The 19158-nt window shown below is 38.8% G+C and overlaps 1 protein-coding gene across 7 annotated transcripts in view; it reads right to left on the reverse strand.

The window, feature by feature from the left end:
* Positions 1–4911: 4911 nt before the first annotated feature.
* FUT8 (fucosyltransferase 8) overlaps positions 4912–19158 on the reverse strand; it is a 242849-nt gene continuing 228602 nt past the window's right edge. For all 7 annotated transcript variants that reach the window (XM_045016295.1, XM_045016301.1, XM_045016294.1 and 4 more), the window contains 2 exons: positions 13538–13688; positions 4912–5987 (listed from right to left, as the gene is read on the reverse strand). In XM_045016295.1, the coding sequence (XP_044872230.1) occupies positions 5670–5987; positions 13538–13688 (469 nt within the window). In that variant the 3' untranslated portion in view covers positions 4912–5669. The remainder of the gene's footprint in view (positions 5988–13537; positions 13689–19158) is intronic.

Consider the following 19158-nt stretch of genomic DNA (forward strand, 5'->3'; position numbering starts at 1 on the left):
ACTGTGTCCGCAGACACCTGCGCAATAAGCTGATAGTGGAGGGAATGCTAGGTAGTAGCTCTGCCAAACTTGACCAGTGATGATCTCTCCAGCCTAGGAGATGTCTATGGATCTAGTGGAATGGGCAATAAGTCTCCCTAGACAAGGAATTTCAATGGCCTTGTAAATCTCATGGATACTGCACCTGACCCATTTGATCATGAGGCTTTTCCTTAAGCCTTGGAAGAGAGTGAAAAAGGGGATCCATTCCCTTGAAGGTTTCTGATTTAAGTAAATCTTGAGGGCCTTGTGAACTTCAATAGGTGCCAAGCTTTCCCCTTTCTAGCTAAAGATTTGGATAGAAAGAAACTGAGAAGGTAGGTATATTGGTTAGATGAAAGCAGGAAAAAGTCTTCTGGCAAAAATTAGGACAGGTGTGAACCTCCTTGTTGCTCGGAGAAGCCAAATATGGACAACTAGTGGAAAGCATGAAGCACTCCTCACTTTTCCTGGCCAAAGTGATCACAACCCAGAAACTACCTTCAGAATGAGGAACAGCAAATCTACCAAGCAGAAAGGCCTGAAAAGAGGATCCTAACATGGAGGAAGACCAGGTTCAGATGTCCTGGATCAGGGAACTAATTTGAGGGCACAGAAGGTCACAGTTTTCAGGAAACGTAACACCACCATAGAGGATCCCACTGAGGCCTGCCACTACTGGATGCCTTAAGATGCTTGGGGCAAAGGTCTGAACTACTGGAGCAAGAGGTTAGTTCCTGTACATTTCCTGGAGGATATCTAAAATAGCTGGGATTTTGGCTTGTCTTGTTGGAAAAACAACCCAATAAAAACAAAACCTTAAAACCAAATTAAAACAAAAACAAAAAGCCCTTGTCATGCAACAGGTGGGAAAAAACACCAACATCCATAACTGATCAAGAATAGAAAAAAGTACTGTTTTTGTAGGTGCAATGTGGTCTGGCCAGCCCTATAGATCAGGGGTCGGCAACCTTTCAGAAGTGGTGTGCCGAGTCTTCATTCATTCACTCTAATTTAAGGTTTTGCATGCCAGTAAAACATTTTAACGTTCTTAGAAGGTCTCTTTCTATAAGTCTATAATATATAACTAAACTATTGTTGTATGTAAAGTAAATTAGGTTTTTAAAATGTTTAAGAAGCTTCATTTAAAATTAAATAAAATGCAGAGCCCTCCAGACCAGTGGCCAGGATGCAGGCAGTGCGAGTGCCACTGAAAATCAGCTCGCGTGCCGCCTTCGGCACCTGTGCCATAGGTTGCCTACCCCTGCTATAGATGATGCCCGCCTCTTTCTGGAACTCCTGAAGCAATTTTGGGCACACAGGCCTAAGGGCATTTTTGCACCATGCTAAAGAACATCTTGGTATACAGGTAGAGGGATTTTTACACTTTGGGAAAGCATCAGCAGGTCTGCATATCAAGCCTGTCTCAGCCAGTCTAGGGCAATTATTATTATTAGAGGACTCTAGGGGGAAGCAGCTGTAACATGAAGGAAGGAAAGGTGTAACCTAAGGGAAAGTTCCATGGAATAGCAAACATGTCCAGCCCAACATTACTGGGATTGGGTAGCTGCTGCCAAAAGGGAGCAGTAAGTTCTGTTGGAGGACCTCAGTCTTTAGGGACCAGTCCCTTGGAACAATTTTGGAGCTGCTTAGTTGCGCTGTTAAGATGGCAGAGTAGACCTTTACCAAGTTGGGGATCATCTCATTCCAGGCAAACAAGAGAGGCAAATTCCGTAGCAGGCTTGGAAATTTTATGTTACTCTGATGGTTCAATTACTGCAGTGTCATCAGACTTTATGAAAACATGTTTTGACCAGATTAGCCTTCAGAATACTATGAATAAGGATAACCCAACTGCTTGCATTTTGGGTATTTTTGTGGATTTTTCTTTCCCTTAAGAGACCATGCTCTCTGTGCTGCATGGGCTTTGGGGTGAGTTCCTTACAGACTGTACTCTATTGGTGTGTTTCTTTTAATTATATTTATTTTTGTTCTATATGAAAACAAGTAAATTGAACAAAGCTGGTGCTCCCCAGTACTATTGCTGGTCCCAAGAGTGTCCTGTCCAAAAAACAGTCATCCAAATAAGGAATTACACCAAATTCTCTTGTGGGAAGGTTGCTGATATGAGCAACATTACTTCTATGAACACACTTGGGGCAAATGTTAAGCCAAATGGAAAAGAGCTGCATTGAAAATGGATTGCGTAGACTGGCATTCACAAGTCCACTTGATGCCAGCAAAACTCCCTGTCCCTCTGCAAGTAGAGTGGATCTAAAGGATTCTGTTTTCATTTTCTGAGGTTTTATAAACTGGTTCAGCTATTTAAATATTAAAAACATGCTTTTGATCTGGGATAACGGGAAAGCTGACCACTATTGTGGGAAGAGCTGGATGCTGGAGGAAATTGAGAAGATAATGACAAGAGACCCAGGAGTCCAAAGAAAACTAGAACAAGTTTTAAACATGGGAGGGAACTTCCTGACCACCACGGAGTAGCTTTCCTCCAAGAAGAAAGCTTAGGCTTCTTTTCTGAGAAATTGAAACAGGAAGACAAAATTTGTCTGGCAATCTAAGGTTTTCTCCTGGAGAGGGAAATATCTTCCCATATGAACAAATCCATACTGCCTAACAATTCACTAGGGAGGAGGTGAGAGCACTGGCAGAAAAGCCTTGGGGAATCCCATGTAATACAGTTCTGGGTATTAGCTGTCAATGGGACTAGGACAGCTGAGGGTGAGGGTGCAGTTCGGTTCCCTATATACCTTAGAGAAGCCTCAGGGCTGCAGTCCTTGGCAATACATAAGGCTACATAAGTGAAAAATAGCGAAAAGTTTGTTAGCCTACCTGGAGAGAAGATTCCCTTTAGAAAGAAATAACTACAACTAGGTACAATGGAAAACAAATTATGACAGAAGATGTAATAAGTAGAGCTGTGTGAATAACTGATTTTTTCGTTTACTGATTGTTCTGAAAAAAAATAAAAATAATCATTTTAGGTTGAACAAAACATTTTGTTTCAATCAAACTAATTTTTTTTTAATTTTTAAAATAAAATTGAAGTAAATTTTGAAGCAAAAAGTTGTTTCAAATAAAAAAATGAAATTTAATTTTGAAAATGTTGTAACAAAACATTTTGATCTTTTTCAAAATGGTTTTTCCCCTAGTGAAACAATTTAGCAAAATCAGCACAAATTCACAAAATCTTTTGGTTGATCTGAATCTGCATTTTTTGGGTGAAAAAAGTTTTGGCCAAAAACCTTTGCCCAATTCTAATAATAAGCATATTACATGTATAGTAGGAAAGAAGGAAATTATACGGTTATATATTAAAATAAATTAAAAGGAGAGGAATTAAAACACTAGTTTGTATCAAAGAGTACATGAACTATAACTAGATGGGGGATTTATGCCAACAATTCTGTCTTTATAGAGATATGTCAGACTTGGAGCTCTGATACAGAGAAACAAAATGGACTTCTGCAAAACTAAGACTTTATCGGACCAAGTAAAATTTATAATTATTATGTAACTTAACTAATCACTAGTACCTTCATGAGATGCTCCATTCAAATTCCTTTCAGGAATTTAATAGATACAATCTTCTTATTTTCTGTTTTCTCTCTATTCCGTAAGCTACAATATTTACTGTAGGGCCTGATTCTCATTTACCCCTGGGCTCTTTACCACTGTGGTAGTGTAAAAGGGCTTTATGCCAACTGTGACTCAAGTCTGTAGTATTTATTTTGTTTAATCTAAAATTAATTGAGTTTTGGCTGTTTTATCTGGGGAACTTGTTAATTGGTACTCTTGAAGGAAATAGATCTCTGGAAAGCATATGACTGGGGCAGCGGGGCTGGTGGCAGGGGACCCTGCAGCTCCCAGCTGGCAGTGGCTCAAATCACGCAGGTCTTTGGAAGTCATGGAGTCTCAGCTGCCTTGTCCTTTGGCTGATATTTTTATTTGACTTACCTCATTCCTCAGGAATCTTGATATTTTAGTTCATTTGTGAAATTATTTCTGCACTGATCTCCAAGTGATGAGTAGGAAGCTTTTAAAGTCTGCACTGGTAAGCAAAGAGCTTAGAACTTTTTATAGCAGTATACACTTATTTTACAAAATCTAAAAATATTGTACAGCAATTACAATATTTTATTGAGAAATAAAAAATAGGGATTCCAAAAAAGTTAAAACTATAGCTATTCACTAATAGTCACTTTGAGATCAAAAGACAAAGGAGTTATTTCTGCAAAATTTAAAAACTAACAATTTTTCCAAGTCTTGTAATTCCAAATGGCTTTGTTCATCTCCCTCAAACTTAAGAAAAAAAACTTCTCCTCTAGCCTCAGACTGTGCATGTGAAAAACCAGGCCAGAAATTTTGCTAACTTAGTGGGGAGACTATCAAAATCACCTAGGAAACTGCCTAACATAGAATTAATTCTGTTGCTCCAAAATAAAGAACTGTTAAATGGGAACAGGCCATCTTAATCCCACAAGCCCATTAGCTTTAGGATTTCTCTCAAACACACTAGAGAAAAAGGGAAGTCTGGCTCTGAGTAGATACAGAGGAGCCTAACCTTTTGAAATGATATATTTGCTGACAAGTACTATAAGCAATATGTCATATTTTACTTACATTTCAAAGTGATTGCATTCAATGCCAAAATAATAAATTAATGTTTATAATTCCCAAACAGAACTTTATATTTCAGAAGAGAAATAGAGAAGATGGAGTGTTGGAGACTTAGAGAAAAAGATATCGACAAGAAATTCTGAACCACTGAAGCCTTTCTGCTGAAATCCATTCTCCGTAGAAGTCCTTGAGAAACAGTGACCCATTGGCAGTTATTCAACTGAGCAATGAGTATTTAAAAATATATAAAACTCCAGCTACATGTTTTTTAAATTTATTTTTTGTTATCAAAGACAATGTCCAGAAACATACAGTACTAAAGAATCTGTTCATGGCATTGTTTACAAAAGTTCCTAACAGACAGTGAATATTTTATTGTTTGGATGTATCCTTTATTATTAATGAGGTGAACTAATTAATGGAATTGTTTCTTTTAAATGTCTCTTGTAAAGAAAAAAGATCTAGTCTGATTTTTGAATCTGTTGGTTGGAGCAAGTTCACCGCTCGTGACAAGACCAGTTAAAGATCAATTCTTGCCTATCAGTGGAACTGGGCATGGCTCTTCTGAAAAGGTCACAGATCTTTCAAATATAGGCACCATGTTGTAAATTCCATACATACAAAATATGTTCATGTCGCTCAAATTACACAATATGGCAGTGTTGTAAGTCTGAGTATTATAGTCAATTAATGGCAAAGAAGAGAGCACAAAGCTCACGCATGACTAATGATAGGGACAAATCTTGAAAGAGACAAATAGTATAAAACAACAGTTTTCCTGGGAGGATGTGTGCACGCGCATGTGTGAGAGTGCATATAACAAAAAAAAGTTCAACACGAAGTTCAAATAATGGCCTGTCCATTTGCTCCAAGCTTCTTATTCAGTCTGAATGCTAAAGGCTTTCATTTTAACTACATGTTAAAATGTGAATTCAAATCCCATATAAGCCTTCTGTATGTTGGTTGGTTCAAACAAATTAGAGTTAAGAGTGAGTGACAACCCTCCTTCTTTTGTTCTATTTGTCAGCCTCTGGGTATGTAGGGTACTTGACTGTTTCGATTTTCTCCTTTACTTTGTAAGATGGGTACAGGCCTGTTCTCCCTAATTTCCTATTGATGCCTTTAGAGTAACCATCCCAGTGGTTTCCAGCCACACCAATTATATCTTCAGGTTCCATGGGGATTTCATCAGCAGTTCGTGGATGGTGGGCATAAATGGCAATCTGGTTGTGTGCATTTTGTCCTCCAAAATAGTAGATATCATCCAAAGAGTGGAAATGTGCTGAAGCATCTGGATGCAAAGTCTGCATGATTTCATAGGCAACTCGACAAACCTTGGAAAAGAAAACAGAAAAGAAGCCATGAGTGCAGTATGTCTCGAACTCAACACAACATTCAACAGTCAACAACCTACATCCCACAGGTACATTGCACACAAAAGAAGTTCAAGCACTGGAATTTCCAGTTTAAACTCCCAAATTATTTAAATGGTATATTTGAAAAATACTGTACACTTGCTAATACCAAGCAACTCTGCTGTTAGAATTCTTAACATCACATTTGTGAAAAAAGAAAATGAAAACTTTGCACTTTTCAATAAAGAGGTGAAAGCTGAAAAAAAATCACGGATTTATAAATAATCACAGATTAGCTTTGTCTTTTTCCCCCCCTTTTAACAATCATTTGAAATAAAGCAACAGGTAAAATGTGTCATCTCTCTACACAGAAAATCTTGGAAATCAGCTTTCCCAACCCTCACAGGATTTAGAGTTTTACTGAAACAAAACATTAATCAAGGGCTTTACTTATCCACTGTCAATGTCCTGGATCACTCTCAGTTAGGTTTCAAGTCAGGTCCTGGAATAGAGTCAGCATTGGTGGTGCTGATGAATGACACCTGTCCTGTCCACAGAGGATGTCCATGCCTACACTCCTGGGACTGTCTGCAGCTTTTGCTATCACTGAATACCACTGTTTCATCTCAGCGACATAGTAAGGAATAATGGAAACGCTCATACTTCTAATCCTTTCTTGCAATCACTAATGACTCCACATTCCTTCACCTCCAGAGCATTCACCTCTGGCACCCCACAGCGCTCGATTTTCTCTCCTATCTTTTTTAACTTCTGCATGCAACCATTGGGCAGGATTGTAAGATATGATGTTCTACATGCTAGTTGCATGCAAATGACACCCAGTTCTGTCTCCTTTACCTCATATAAAAATATCACCATCTCCCAGCTATCCCAACACATGGCCAAGATCAGAATCTGAACAAAAAACAGTTCTTCTTCGAGTTCCAGTGCATGTGGCTCTCACTTATGGTGGGGCAGCACCCCTTGCACAGGAGTTTAGAAGTTAACTAAGTTATTAATTAGCTATTTAGTTAAAAAAAAGATAGTTGTTTTAGTGCAGTCAGTGAGGCTAGTCAGTTACCTTGTCAATTTCAGGCTTCAAGTCCTGTCTGTTCCCTCATGGAGGGACACAACCATTGTCTTTTTTGCTTAAAGGAATCTCACATCCCCTCCAAGTGTGCTATCTCTAGAGCTTTTAAGAAGAGCACTCAGGGGTCCTGACAACATAGACTGAGGATCTTTTTAATGGAAAACCTGTGAAACTTCAGTCAGACTGTGACTTACTACAGTTACAAGGAGTCCCTGACCTACGTTTGGTGACCCAGTCAGTGAGTCTTCCAGCAATGAGGGAGGTAACACCAAGACTCAATGGCTGGAGCTGTCAGACACTTCTGCCGCCCAGAGAGTCAAGGACTACTCAAGCAGTTCTTCAGCCAGGATGAGGTGAAGTTCTTCAGCCAGACCCAAAGGTGTGACAGATATGGCAATTTCCTGCAATATACTATTTCAGTATCTCAGGAGTTGTATTGTATTGTATTAAAAATGCAAATGTGTGTGTAATATTGTGGGACTGTATGTAACCTCTCTAGGGAAGAGACATGGCTAATGTAATACCTGGGAGCTTCCAAGGACTCTCAAACAGTTTGCTAGACAAAGTTAAGTGTGATTTCTAAGAAAAGATGATCATCTGTTATCTGAGGACAAGATCAGAAGCTCAAACAGCATAAAAGAATGACTCAGGTTCATGGGGGTCCTTATTCTGAGCTAAGAGCTGTTATGAACTTGTGATCACAGAAAAACATCTTGGTGGGGTTTGAAGGACTGATCACCTGCCAGAGCCCTTGTTGGGGAACTCCCAGTGTAGGCAGAGAACTCTGCAGTCTGGAAATACCCTGGTCAGAAGGGAGAGAAATGCATGTCTCCACCCTAGAGAGGTGAAGTTTGGGGAGCTGGAAGCCTAAGGGTGGGTGCCCTTGTTGGATTATATATCCTGTGCAAATACAGGTGCAGTTTCTCTGAACTGTGACAGTGGGTACTGAAAGAACCAATTAAGACGGCATCTGGGAGGTCAGCATTAGGACTGAAGGTGGCACCACCAGATCCTCACCCCGTAACAGCTCCGACTTTGAAGAGATCTTGGACAGACTCTTCAGCATGGGCGTCCTCAGTACAGCAACAGCACCACATGCATTCCATGGTGCAGTCAGGGGCTCTGGCATTGGAATGTACACAGTCTTATCCTGCCATACTGGCTGAGAGGATGCCTGAAACCTCATTAACTCCTGGAGTGCCAAAGTGATTTTCTGCAGATAAGGAGGACCTGTCAGTTTCCTCTCCCTCTCAATTAGTGAAGGAATCATCTTCAATCACTACCTTTAGAAATGACATCAGAGTTACCCTGGAGTTATGGTCTCCATTGCTGGATTATTTTTCTTACCAACTACATCACTGACTTCATGGGAACATCCCAGGGTTCCTGTCATAAGAATTTATCTGGATTCCAGGACCCATAGTCTGGTCAAAGTGCCTATTCCAAAAAAACTGGTAGTACCCTCCAGTGCAGAGCCACACTTGCAGGACTCTTCATCCTCCTCTCAAGCACCCATTCAGGACCAATCATCAGATCGCCATCCATCTTCAGTTCTCTCTCAAGCTAGGGACTATTACCGAGAAAATTACCTCATTGACTCTGAGCTTAGAGCCCCTTCTTAAGATCCAGACATTACTTGCTGGGGTCCCTTATCCATATAGATTTCAGCCATGGCCTTATTTGCCTCCCTGGCCTCAACATTCAAGACCAGCAAGTAATTATTTGGCTTCCCTTCAAGTACCTCTTCAGGTTAACCATCCAATTTCTGTTCTTCCTCTGGTGCCTCCGAGTACCTAATCTCAACCTCTACCTGAGGAAGAGGATGGAGAAACACAGGATAACCCTTCTCCACATGCAGATTTCTCTATACCAAGTGAAATGCTGCACCTTCATTGGGAGATGAGTTTAAAATATATCAGGCATTCTTAACAAGAATGTCAGAGGCTCTAAAACTTTCCTTGGAGTTAGTTCCAAGGACATGCAACTTACTTAATATTTTACAACTGTCCACAGACTAGACTAGCCCTTCCACTTAATGAAGGAATTACTGAACCCCACTAAGTTGTTGTGGGATACTCCAACATCTATTTCAGCAACTTCAGAAAGAGCTGAGTGAAAGTATCAGGTCCTCTCCTTTGGGATTTGAATATTTCTATTCAAATCCATCACCCTACTTCATCTTGCAGTGAATGAACAATCCAAACAAAGTGTACACATCTGCCCCTTGAGATAAAGATAAAAAAAATTAGATCTCTTTGGGTGGAAAGTACATGCTCTGGCTTGGCTTAAAGTTAGAATCACAAACTACTTAGCCATGGTGACCAAATATAATTATATTCAGTGGGACAAAGCAGAGTTTTTTCTTCTAACAAGGTACCTCCTGACTTAGAGGAGTTTAAATCAATTTGGTCAGAGGATCATCTCACCACCAGAACCTCTCTTTAAGCTACCTTACACTCTGCAGACTCAGGGGCTAGAACAGAATCAGACTTAGGACTGAAAATGAACCTAAAGAAATCTCAACTAATGCCATACCAACCCCAGACTCAGACTCCAGGTGACGCCAACTCCAACTCTCCTAGACGCCAAGTGATGCCTTTTGCCAGATTGAGACTGAGGCCTCTTAATTCTTGGATCAGACCAGTTTATCATCCAATCACTTACAGCATGAACTGGCAAGTCATGATCCCTCGGTCAAATCTCTTGTCCCTCTGTTGGTGGTTAGAGACAGATAATGTTTGTAGATGTATCTCCCACCCAGACATTAGTCACCAGATCCACAAGCTGATGGGGTGTGCATCTGGGTCAATTCCAGACATATGACCTATCGAACTCTGCAGATCGATCAGCTCATATAAATGTGTTGAAGCTCAGAGTGATTTGCTTCACTTGAAAATCATTCCTATCACTGTTGAGAAACCAAGCTGTGCAGCTTTTGACAACTCCACAGCCGGGGAGGAGCAAAATCAGACTCCTCTGTCAAGAAGCCATTCTGCTCTGGGAATGATGCATCAATCATTGCATAGATCTCATAGTGAGACATATCCCAGGGGAATAAAATGCTCTGGCAGATCAACTAAGCTGATCCACTCACAAATGGTCTTTAAAGGAGTCGGTGCTGAAACACATCTTCCAAACATGGGGATTTCCGAAAACAGATCTCAAAAAACACCCTCTGTTTTGCTCTTGAGGGGGTCGGAGTAAGGGTGCACTAGCAGATGAATTTCTAATCTCCTAATCACATCACCTGGGCTATGCATTTTCTGCTTTTCCTTTAATTCTCGGGTTTCTAAGTAAAGTGAAGCAGGACAGGACTCAGATGATCCTTGTGGCCCCAGCATGGCCTTGTCAGTTTTGGTATCTCTCCAATAATCAGTTCATAGCTCTCCCGTTTCTACTGGACTTAATTACCCCAGACTCAGGACCCAGACTCCATCTGGACCCAAAGTCTCTTCACCTCACAGCCAGGAGACTCTCTAGTTAACATTAATCAATGTTCCAATGAAGTCCAAACTAGGAAAGTGTATTTGGAAATATTTTTCCTATGAATACAGTCAAAACAATCTGATCCTCTTCGGGCATCTACTCCATTAATCCTGGACTATCTTCTATTGCTAAAACAGTCAAGACTTTCATTGAACTTGAATAAAGTTCACCTGGCAGCCTTTTATCCTCCTATTCAAGGTTCTTTGGTGTTTTCTTATACAACTTATGAGATATCAAAAGATTTCTTATGGGCTTATTGCACATGTATCCACCAATAAATACAATTTTATTGGGACTTAAACTTAGAGCTCCCATCTGAGCCTCTGCCATCTTGCTCCCTCCATCATTTATCAAGCAAAATGGCATTTCTGGTGGCAATCATTTCTGTGCATAAAGTGAGTGAGATCTAGGTGCTCATGTCTAACCCACCAAATACAATATTCCAAGCAGATAGGGTAATTATACAACCTCACCCTAGATTTATCCCTAAAATTGTCTTACTCTTTCATATTAATCAAATATACACATACCTATATTTATTTCCAGGCCTTGCTCATCCCCAGATGAGGCAAAGTTACATACTCTAGATGTCAGAAGAGCCCTGTTGTGCTATCTTAGTAGAAAAAGATCATTCAGAAAATCTCCTAGACTCTTCATAGCATATGGGAATGAATCAAAAAGTAGACCAATCTCCTCTACAATATTATCCAAATGAATCATATATCAAGATTTCTTACATCATCAATAAATTACAACTATCAAGTAGTGTGATTGCTCGTTCTACCAGAGCCCAAGCTACCGTAGCAGCCTGCTTCAGCAGAGTTGCAATCATTGAAATTTGTAGATCAGCAAATTTACCACATTTACCAACCATTACTCTCAAGTATCAGCATCTAGAGGAGATGCTCAACCATTTTATATGAAAGTCGGTTCCCTTTATAAATGAATTAAATGTTTTTGATATTTCCAGCATACTAGCAATTGTAAAATCAGTAGCCCTACAGTGTAAACTAGAAGAATCAATTTGCTGAAAAAGACTGATAATGTCTTTTTGCAAGATCATCATGCAAAACCTCATGCTTGACAGTGAAAGTTGACACATTTGCTGCAGTATAAAACTGCCATTTAAACAAATATTGAAATAAATGGCCATACCATTTTGTCAATAATAATATCTTAGTAGCAGAAGCAAACCTTTCCACCCCAAGGAAATGTTAAATACACAGCAGATGATGTGCATATATGTAATGGGAAGCTTTGAATTCCATCCCACAGCTTTTTATATTCTGTGCAACTCATCTATCGATCTCTAGCTGTTAAATTATATCTGTTCATTCATTTTGGAAAACAACCCATTTTATGGCTATTTTTTAATAGAAATATTCTATACCAGTATAATATTCACATATTACAGAATGCTCACTGAGTGGAGCATCTAGCAGGGAGCACATGGCACTGAGATTTGCACTGTTTACCTGTGGGCCTCGGTGTAGCATTTAAGATGTTTGTCATGACCTATAATGCTCAGAAGGGCCTGGGACCTGCCTGGGAGAGGACTGCCTCTCCCTCCATGACATACCGCCACAGCTGTAGTCAGTGGAGACCCTCAAGCTGGATCACCCTTTTTATAAAAGAGAGAGCACTGATGACAGGATATTCTTGGTTAAGGCTCTGTGAGTTCCTCCTGCCTGGGTCTGAAATAGCCTGAATATGATGACTTTCAGAATAGGCTGAAAAAAACATTTGTTTGCCCGGGTTTGGGGGGCTGTATGAGGGTATGTTATGGGCTATAATTTGGGGATGAAAGGCTTTTCTGTATTTAGTTATTGTCTGCTGGCTCTGATAAATTGTTACCTCCATTTGATTATTTCTGTCAGAGTTAATTTATTTTTATATTAGTATTAATATTGATATGTGGTTATTGTATGTTTAATTATTGTTAGGGTGCAGAGGTGATCTGTATTTTGAGGTTGTGCAGCATATTCACCTCCTAAAGTGATTTCAGCACTCATTAGTATTATGCCTGTGAATCAATGTAATAACACAATCATGTTGGCCTATGCAGCCAATATCCACAACTGAATTCTCTCCCAATCAGCACTGCCACTTAATAGCATAAGTGACAGCAGTAGGCCCTTTGTCTGATTTTAATCACACCTTTTAGCTTTTTCACTATACCCCATCTGCCTGAACTGATGTCTTTTGGATCAGATGTAGCATTACACCAGTGAGAAAACACTGCTTTTAGTATACTAGTTGTATTTTAAAATCCTTAAGAATTTATCATGAAATTATATGTACACGTAAGAGAACAGAAAATACCACAATAACTATTGTATTATTCATATTCTCACTGGACTGAACTGCTTCATAAAGCTACTCAAGAAAACAAGCCTATAGCATGTAATTATTTGCACAAAAAATCTGAGTGGATTACCATGGATACTGTAAATTTACTGTACTGCTTCTGGTCTCATGGAAATGTAATTGACCCTGAAGAGGAATTACATTTCTTCCTTTCCCCTCCTCTGAATCCTATAAAGTAATCAACTGAGGCCAAAGGCTGAGGTGTTTAAACCTCTCAATATCAGTGCACTGAAGTGCAGAAAAGGATATATTTGGGTTATATACTGACTGTATGCAAAATAATAGAGTATTATACAAGCCTAATTACCTTCTGCTTCTTTTAAATGCCCTGACTAAGCCAAGTACATTAAACAACTACGATGGCTGACTTCAGCGTAGAAGGTGTAATCAACCAGTGCTAACAAATAGTTCAATATGCAGATAATATTATACAGAATCTTGTAATTCTTTTATGAAATTTTCACTACAAAACATGGAGAACATGGTACTGTAGATGCACTAGCTAGCATTAAGTAACAAAAACAACTCAGACTTTTAAAATAATTGACTGATGAAATGTATATTTAGATGTTACATTGCAGTTTACCTGTGAGGAAAACGTACAGACCAGGAAGTCTGCCTGAGACAGAAAGTGGATATCCAGAATAACACCCCGCAGTGAGTTTTCAGTGTATCGATTATGTAGTCCAGCTGACCAAGATATGGAGTTATCACTGATAAATTCATAATTTGGATATCTGGAAAAAATATAATCTACAATTAATATCAAAGCCTTAAAATTAAAATTTTACAAACCAGAAGCACCAACCTAATCGTAAGAGCAAGTAGTTTTAAGTCACAATTCTCATTTACAGGGAATTTACCATTGCCTTTTTGACCATCTAGGATTTTAGCCCTCTGGCCTCCCCTTTGCCACCTCACAAGGCCACCTTCTCGCCCCTCACCCCCACCCCCACCCACCACCACCAAAAAAGCCCTTCACCAAGCAAAGTTTTGACCCTGTAAAAGGAGAAGTGCCAGAGACTCCATGTGGTCGACTAGGGACTTTGTTATGTCTATTGATTGTATGTGTTAAGGCACTCAGATACTACACTAATGGGCATCAGGATGAAACCCTAAGATAGATAGATAGTATGGCACTGTGTCTTGATTTTAGTATACTTTTACCCATATTTACTACCATACTTTCTTGGAGGCTTTTAATTAGAGCATTCCATATGGAAATCAATTACTGGTGATAGTGTCTATCAAATAAACAAATGAGTAGAAACTGAAAAAAATCAGTTGCACTTTATAACAAAGTGATTTAAATTACAGCACTGTTCAACCACAGTTACAGTGTAATTATGAAGCATACCCCATATAGTTAAAAAAAATCCAATAATTGGCAGGTTAACTAAGTGCATTTATCAAAATGTATAACTTTATAGTACCGGTAATTACAGGGTAACGTATTAAGTATGATACTAATAGAATAAATAATGAGTAATTCAGTCATATAGTTAACAGTCTAGTTATATGAATTAATGGTACCTGCAGTATCAAGAGTTCATAATTTAGAGCAGCCCCTAACACTGGGGCCAGAGCAGCTACTGGTCCAGAATCAAGGTGCTATAACTGGCTCTCTCAGTACCTTCCCTTCTCCTGTGCTGAGCATAGCTCAGAGTAAGAGAGATTAGGTCCAAGTGCTTGGACAATGACTGAAGTTAGAATCTTCAAACACACTTTGTTTTGTACATCAGGGGACACTTAAATATCAAGCCCTATTTGGTGGGAATATGCCTAATTTAAACCCTCACAACACAAGAACTTCTGGAGTAATTTTCTTCAAAGGTGAAACAGGTCATACACAAGTAGGCTTTTCTTTCTGAAATTAATTAGCTGTGGCCATTGAGACAGGGAAAACCCTTTGTCTAACGACAACAGCTGGGACTGCACAAAACAAGAGAGAGTTTTATTTGCTCTTAAATACTTTGTTTGAAGCATCTGGCTTTGGGGGAGATTTAATTAGAATTTTGTGGCTTGAAGGAAACATTTGTTTCAACATAAAAATGAATACATTAATGGAAAACACTCCAGAGTTAATGACTCAGTTTTAAAGTAGACTTGGTTATACATAGAACATGGAAGCAGAGGTTAGATGAGAAAAGGAAGAAACTCTCAGTTTTGAGAAGATGCTGCTGCTGTTACTGAAGAGAAATAGACAGGGCCATGGTGACAGGATATAGGGGTCATATCTATGTCAGAGAGAGAGCAGCTGTAACTAGCAATATTTTTCTTCTTGTCTTCCCCATTGTGGCCAATAGCTTCTGCCAATGTTGCATTACTGCTCAAAATAAAGTAGATGATAATACTAGGGCTGTTGATAAATTGCAATTAACTCACGTGATTAACTCAAAAAATCAATCATGATTAAAAAAATTAAATTGTGATTAATCACACTGTTAAAAGACTGCCAATTGAAATTTAGAAAAACATCCAAAATATTTAATACAGTTTCATATATATTTTATTCTGTGTTGTAATTGAAATCAAAGTGTATACTATTTTTAATTATAAATATTTGCTGAGTAAAAATGATATACAAAAGAAATAGTATTTTTCAGTTCATCTCATACAAGTACTGTAGTGCAACCTCTTTACTGTGAAACTGCAACTTACAAATATAGATTTGTTTTTAGTGCAATTATATAGCAAAAAAAAAAAAAGGTAAAACGTCAGAGCCTACAAGTCAACTTAGTCCTACTTCTTGTTCAGCCAATCGCTAAGACAAACAAGCTTGTTTGCATTTATAGGAGATAACGCTGCCCTCTTCTTATTTACAATGTCACCAGAAAGTGAAAACAGGCATTTGCATGGCACTTTTGTAGCCGGCATTGCAAGGTATTTATGTGCCAGATATGCTAAACATTCGTATGCCCCTTCATGCTTCGGCCACTATTCCAGAGGACATGCTTCCCTGCTGATGACGCTCGTTAAAAAAAGAATTAAATTTGTGACTGAACTCCTTGGGGGAGAATTGTATGTCCCCTGCTCTGTTTTACCCAGATTCTGCCATATATTTCATGTTATAGCAGTCTTAGATGATGACCCAGCATGTTGTTAGTTTTAAGAACACTTTCACTACAGATTTGACAAAACGCAAAGAAGGTACCAATGTGAGATTTCTAAAGATAGCTACAACACTCGACCCAAGGCTTAAGAATCTGAAGTGCCGTCCAAAATCTGAGAGGGACGAGGTGTGAAGAAATCATGCTTTCAGAAGTCTTAAAAGAGCAACACTCCAATGTGGAAATTACAGAACCCGAACCACCAAAAAAGAAAATCAACTTTCTGCTGGTGGCATCTGACTCAGATGATGATAATGAACATGCATCGGTCCGCACTGCTTTGGATTGTTATCAAGAAGAACCTGTCATCAGCATGGATGCATGTCCCCTGGAATGGTGGTTGAAGCATGAAGGGACATATGAATCTTTAGTGCATCTGGCTGGTAAATATCTTGCAACGCCGGCTACACCAGTGCCATGCGAACACCTGTTCTCACTTTAAGGTGACATTGTAAACAAGAAGTGGGAAGCACTAGCTCCTGCAAATGTAAACAAACTTGTTTGTCTGAGCAATAGGCTGAACAAGAAGTAGGACTGAGTGGACTTGCAGGCTCTAAAATTGTATATTGTTTTATTTTTGAATGCAAGTTTTTTTATACATAATTCTACATTTGTAAGTTAACTTCCATGATAAAAAGATTGCACTACAGTACTTTTAATAGGTGAATTGAAAAATACTATTTATTTTGTTTTTACAGTGCAAATACTTGTAATAAAAAATAAATATAAAGTGAGTACTGTACACTTTGTATTCTGTGTTGTAATTGAAATCAATATATTTGAAAATGTAGAAAACATCCAAAAATATGTAAATAAATGGCATTCTATTATTAACAGTGTGATTAATTGCAATTAATTTTTTTAATCACTTGACAACCCTAGATAATACTATTATTGTTTAAAATATATTTTATTTGTTTTCCTAATGCAAGTTTAGCTTGCCAGCATGCTTTTATACAGAAAAATAGCAAGAGCAATAATTTTTAATTTTATTTGTCAGGAAAAAAAAGAATACAATTTCTCTGTAATCTGAACTTTTTTGATATATATAGTACATCACCACACTTTTGTGGAACTTATAAAAAGCCAAATCTCACAAAATCACTTTTGAGAATCCAGATAACTGTAATGATCAATCCCTTCTTATACAGCATAACAAGGGCATCTTGAAAAAGGACTGTGGAAAGTTGAATATCCTGTAGTTGAACATACATTCTGTGTGATATGTTACTATGATATTATGGCGATAACATGATGATATTGACACATCCAATTGCAACTTCTTGTCACCATGAGCACTAAGAACAGGTGACTTTCCTCAACCTATTCTAGAACTAAGTCCACATACCATGTAAAGTCAAAACCTCACCTCATTTCCTGGGAATTGGCTTTAGTTACAAACAAAAGTAACAATAACTTAAAAATTCAGCTCAAGCCTTCTCCCCAAGGTTCTTACTTTAGTACTACTTAGGCCATATCCTAGATCAGTGGTTCTCAAAGCCTTTCTGCCACTTGTTCAGGGAAAGTCCCCAGCAGGCTGGGCCGGTTTGTTTACCTGCCGTGTCCACAGGTTCAGCCGATCGCAGCTTCCACTGGCCACGGTTTGCCACTCCAGGCCAATGGGGGCTGCAGGAAGGGCGGCCAGCACATCCCTTGGCCCGTGCCGCTTTCCGCAACCCCCATTGGCGAACTGTGGCCAGTGGGAGCTGCGATCAGCCGAACTTGCGGATGGGGCAGGTAAACAAACCGGCCCAGCCTGCTGGGGGCTTTTCCTGAACAAGCGGCAGACTGGCTTTGAGAATCACTGTTCTAGATCCTCTCTTTCTAAAGAGCCAGCTCACTTTTGTCAGCATAGGGTAACCTGCCACCTATTTCAGAGATTTAGAACCCATTTACTCTTTCACAGCAGGATCGACACTTTTTAAGAAGGTGAGTTCAAGTGGAAGAGATTCCAAATAACTTGTTGATTTTCAAAGGAACACTTGAGAATTTCTGTAAATGTTCCCAGAAATCCTACCGTGTTCAACCCCACCACTGTAAGCTCTATATACCACAGAGAATTGTGACTTAAAACAGAAGATGGCATTTCATACTTTAAATCTATTTAAATTTCTTGTTAACTTGAGCTTCACTGCACACAGTGGTATCTTCTAGCCCCTTGTATTTACATACGTTTATTCAGAAGAGAACTTCTCATTTTTTTCTGTCTCCATCTGTTCAGGAACCCCAGGCTTCTAGATGTTTCTGAATCTGGTCAACCTCCATTTCATGAATTTGATTTTGAATCACCTTATAGTATTTTGTCAGCTCTTCAATTCAATCTAGGTCATATTCTGGCTAGTTAAAAGCATCAGAATATAATACAGGATTCCTTAGGTCTCTCTCTCTCTGAAGAAATTATCAACCACTTCTCTTCACTGTAATACCAATGGACCAGATTGTGAAAATCAAGCAAAATAATTAAAACTGGCATCTCAAAGCTTTCTTCATATTGAATTATCTGTAAGCATTATTTCTTCCCCGCTCATAGTTATCAGTTTCTGGTAGTTCATTTAAACTTCATTATACATCTCCTCGCACTGCATTCAGAAACAGAGGGTTTTATTGATTTTTGGGGGAGGGGATACTTTTTAAAATATTTTCTTCCTTCAGAGACCATTTATCTTGGATGTGACAAACTACAGCACAGTTGAGGGACTAATTCAAGCTTCAGTGTGTTGGAACAGAGTGGTTTAATTGATTTAGAAGTTACTAATGCTGATGTTTTTGCAAGACAAACTACGGCCATTACATAGCAAAAAAAAAATTTTAAGTTTATGTAGCAGGAGTAAGGAAGCAACAATGAAGTGCTGTGGAAATTCTCCAGATGTGCTGGGGAAATTAAAATTTAAAAAGAGAGAAACAGTTTGTGTAATGCAACGGAAGTTGAAAATTAAAAAAAAAAGCATAAAGTGCTCAAAATTGTATTCATTTTTAAACATTTTCATCCTCTTTTTCTGCTTTACAATACTAAAAATATAAATTATATTGGCCGAAGAGATTATACTCAATTTACAAAGTCTTACCGATGAGCTGAGGCCAAACATGGAAAGATTCA

Source organism: Mauremys mutica, chromosome 4 (assembly GCF_020497125.1).
Source record: "Mauremys mutica isolate MM-2020 ecotype Southern chromosome 4, ASM2049712v1, whole genome shotgun sequence".
In the NCBI taxonomy this organism is placed as follows: Eukaryota; Metazoa; Chordata; order Testudines; family Geoemydidae; genus Mauremys; species Mauremys mutica.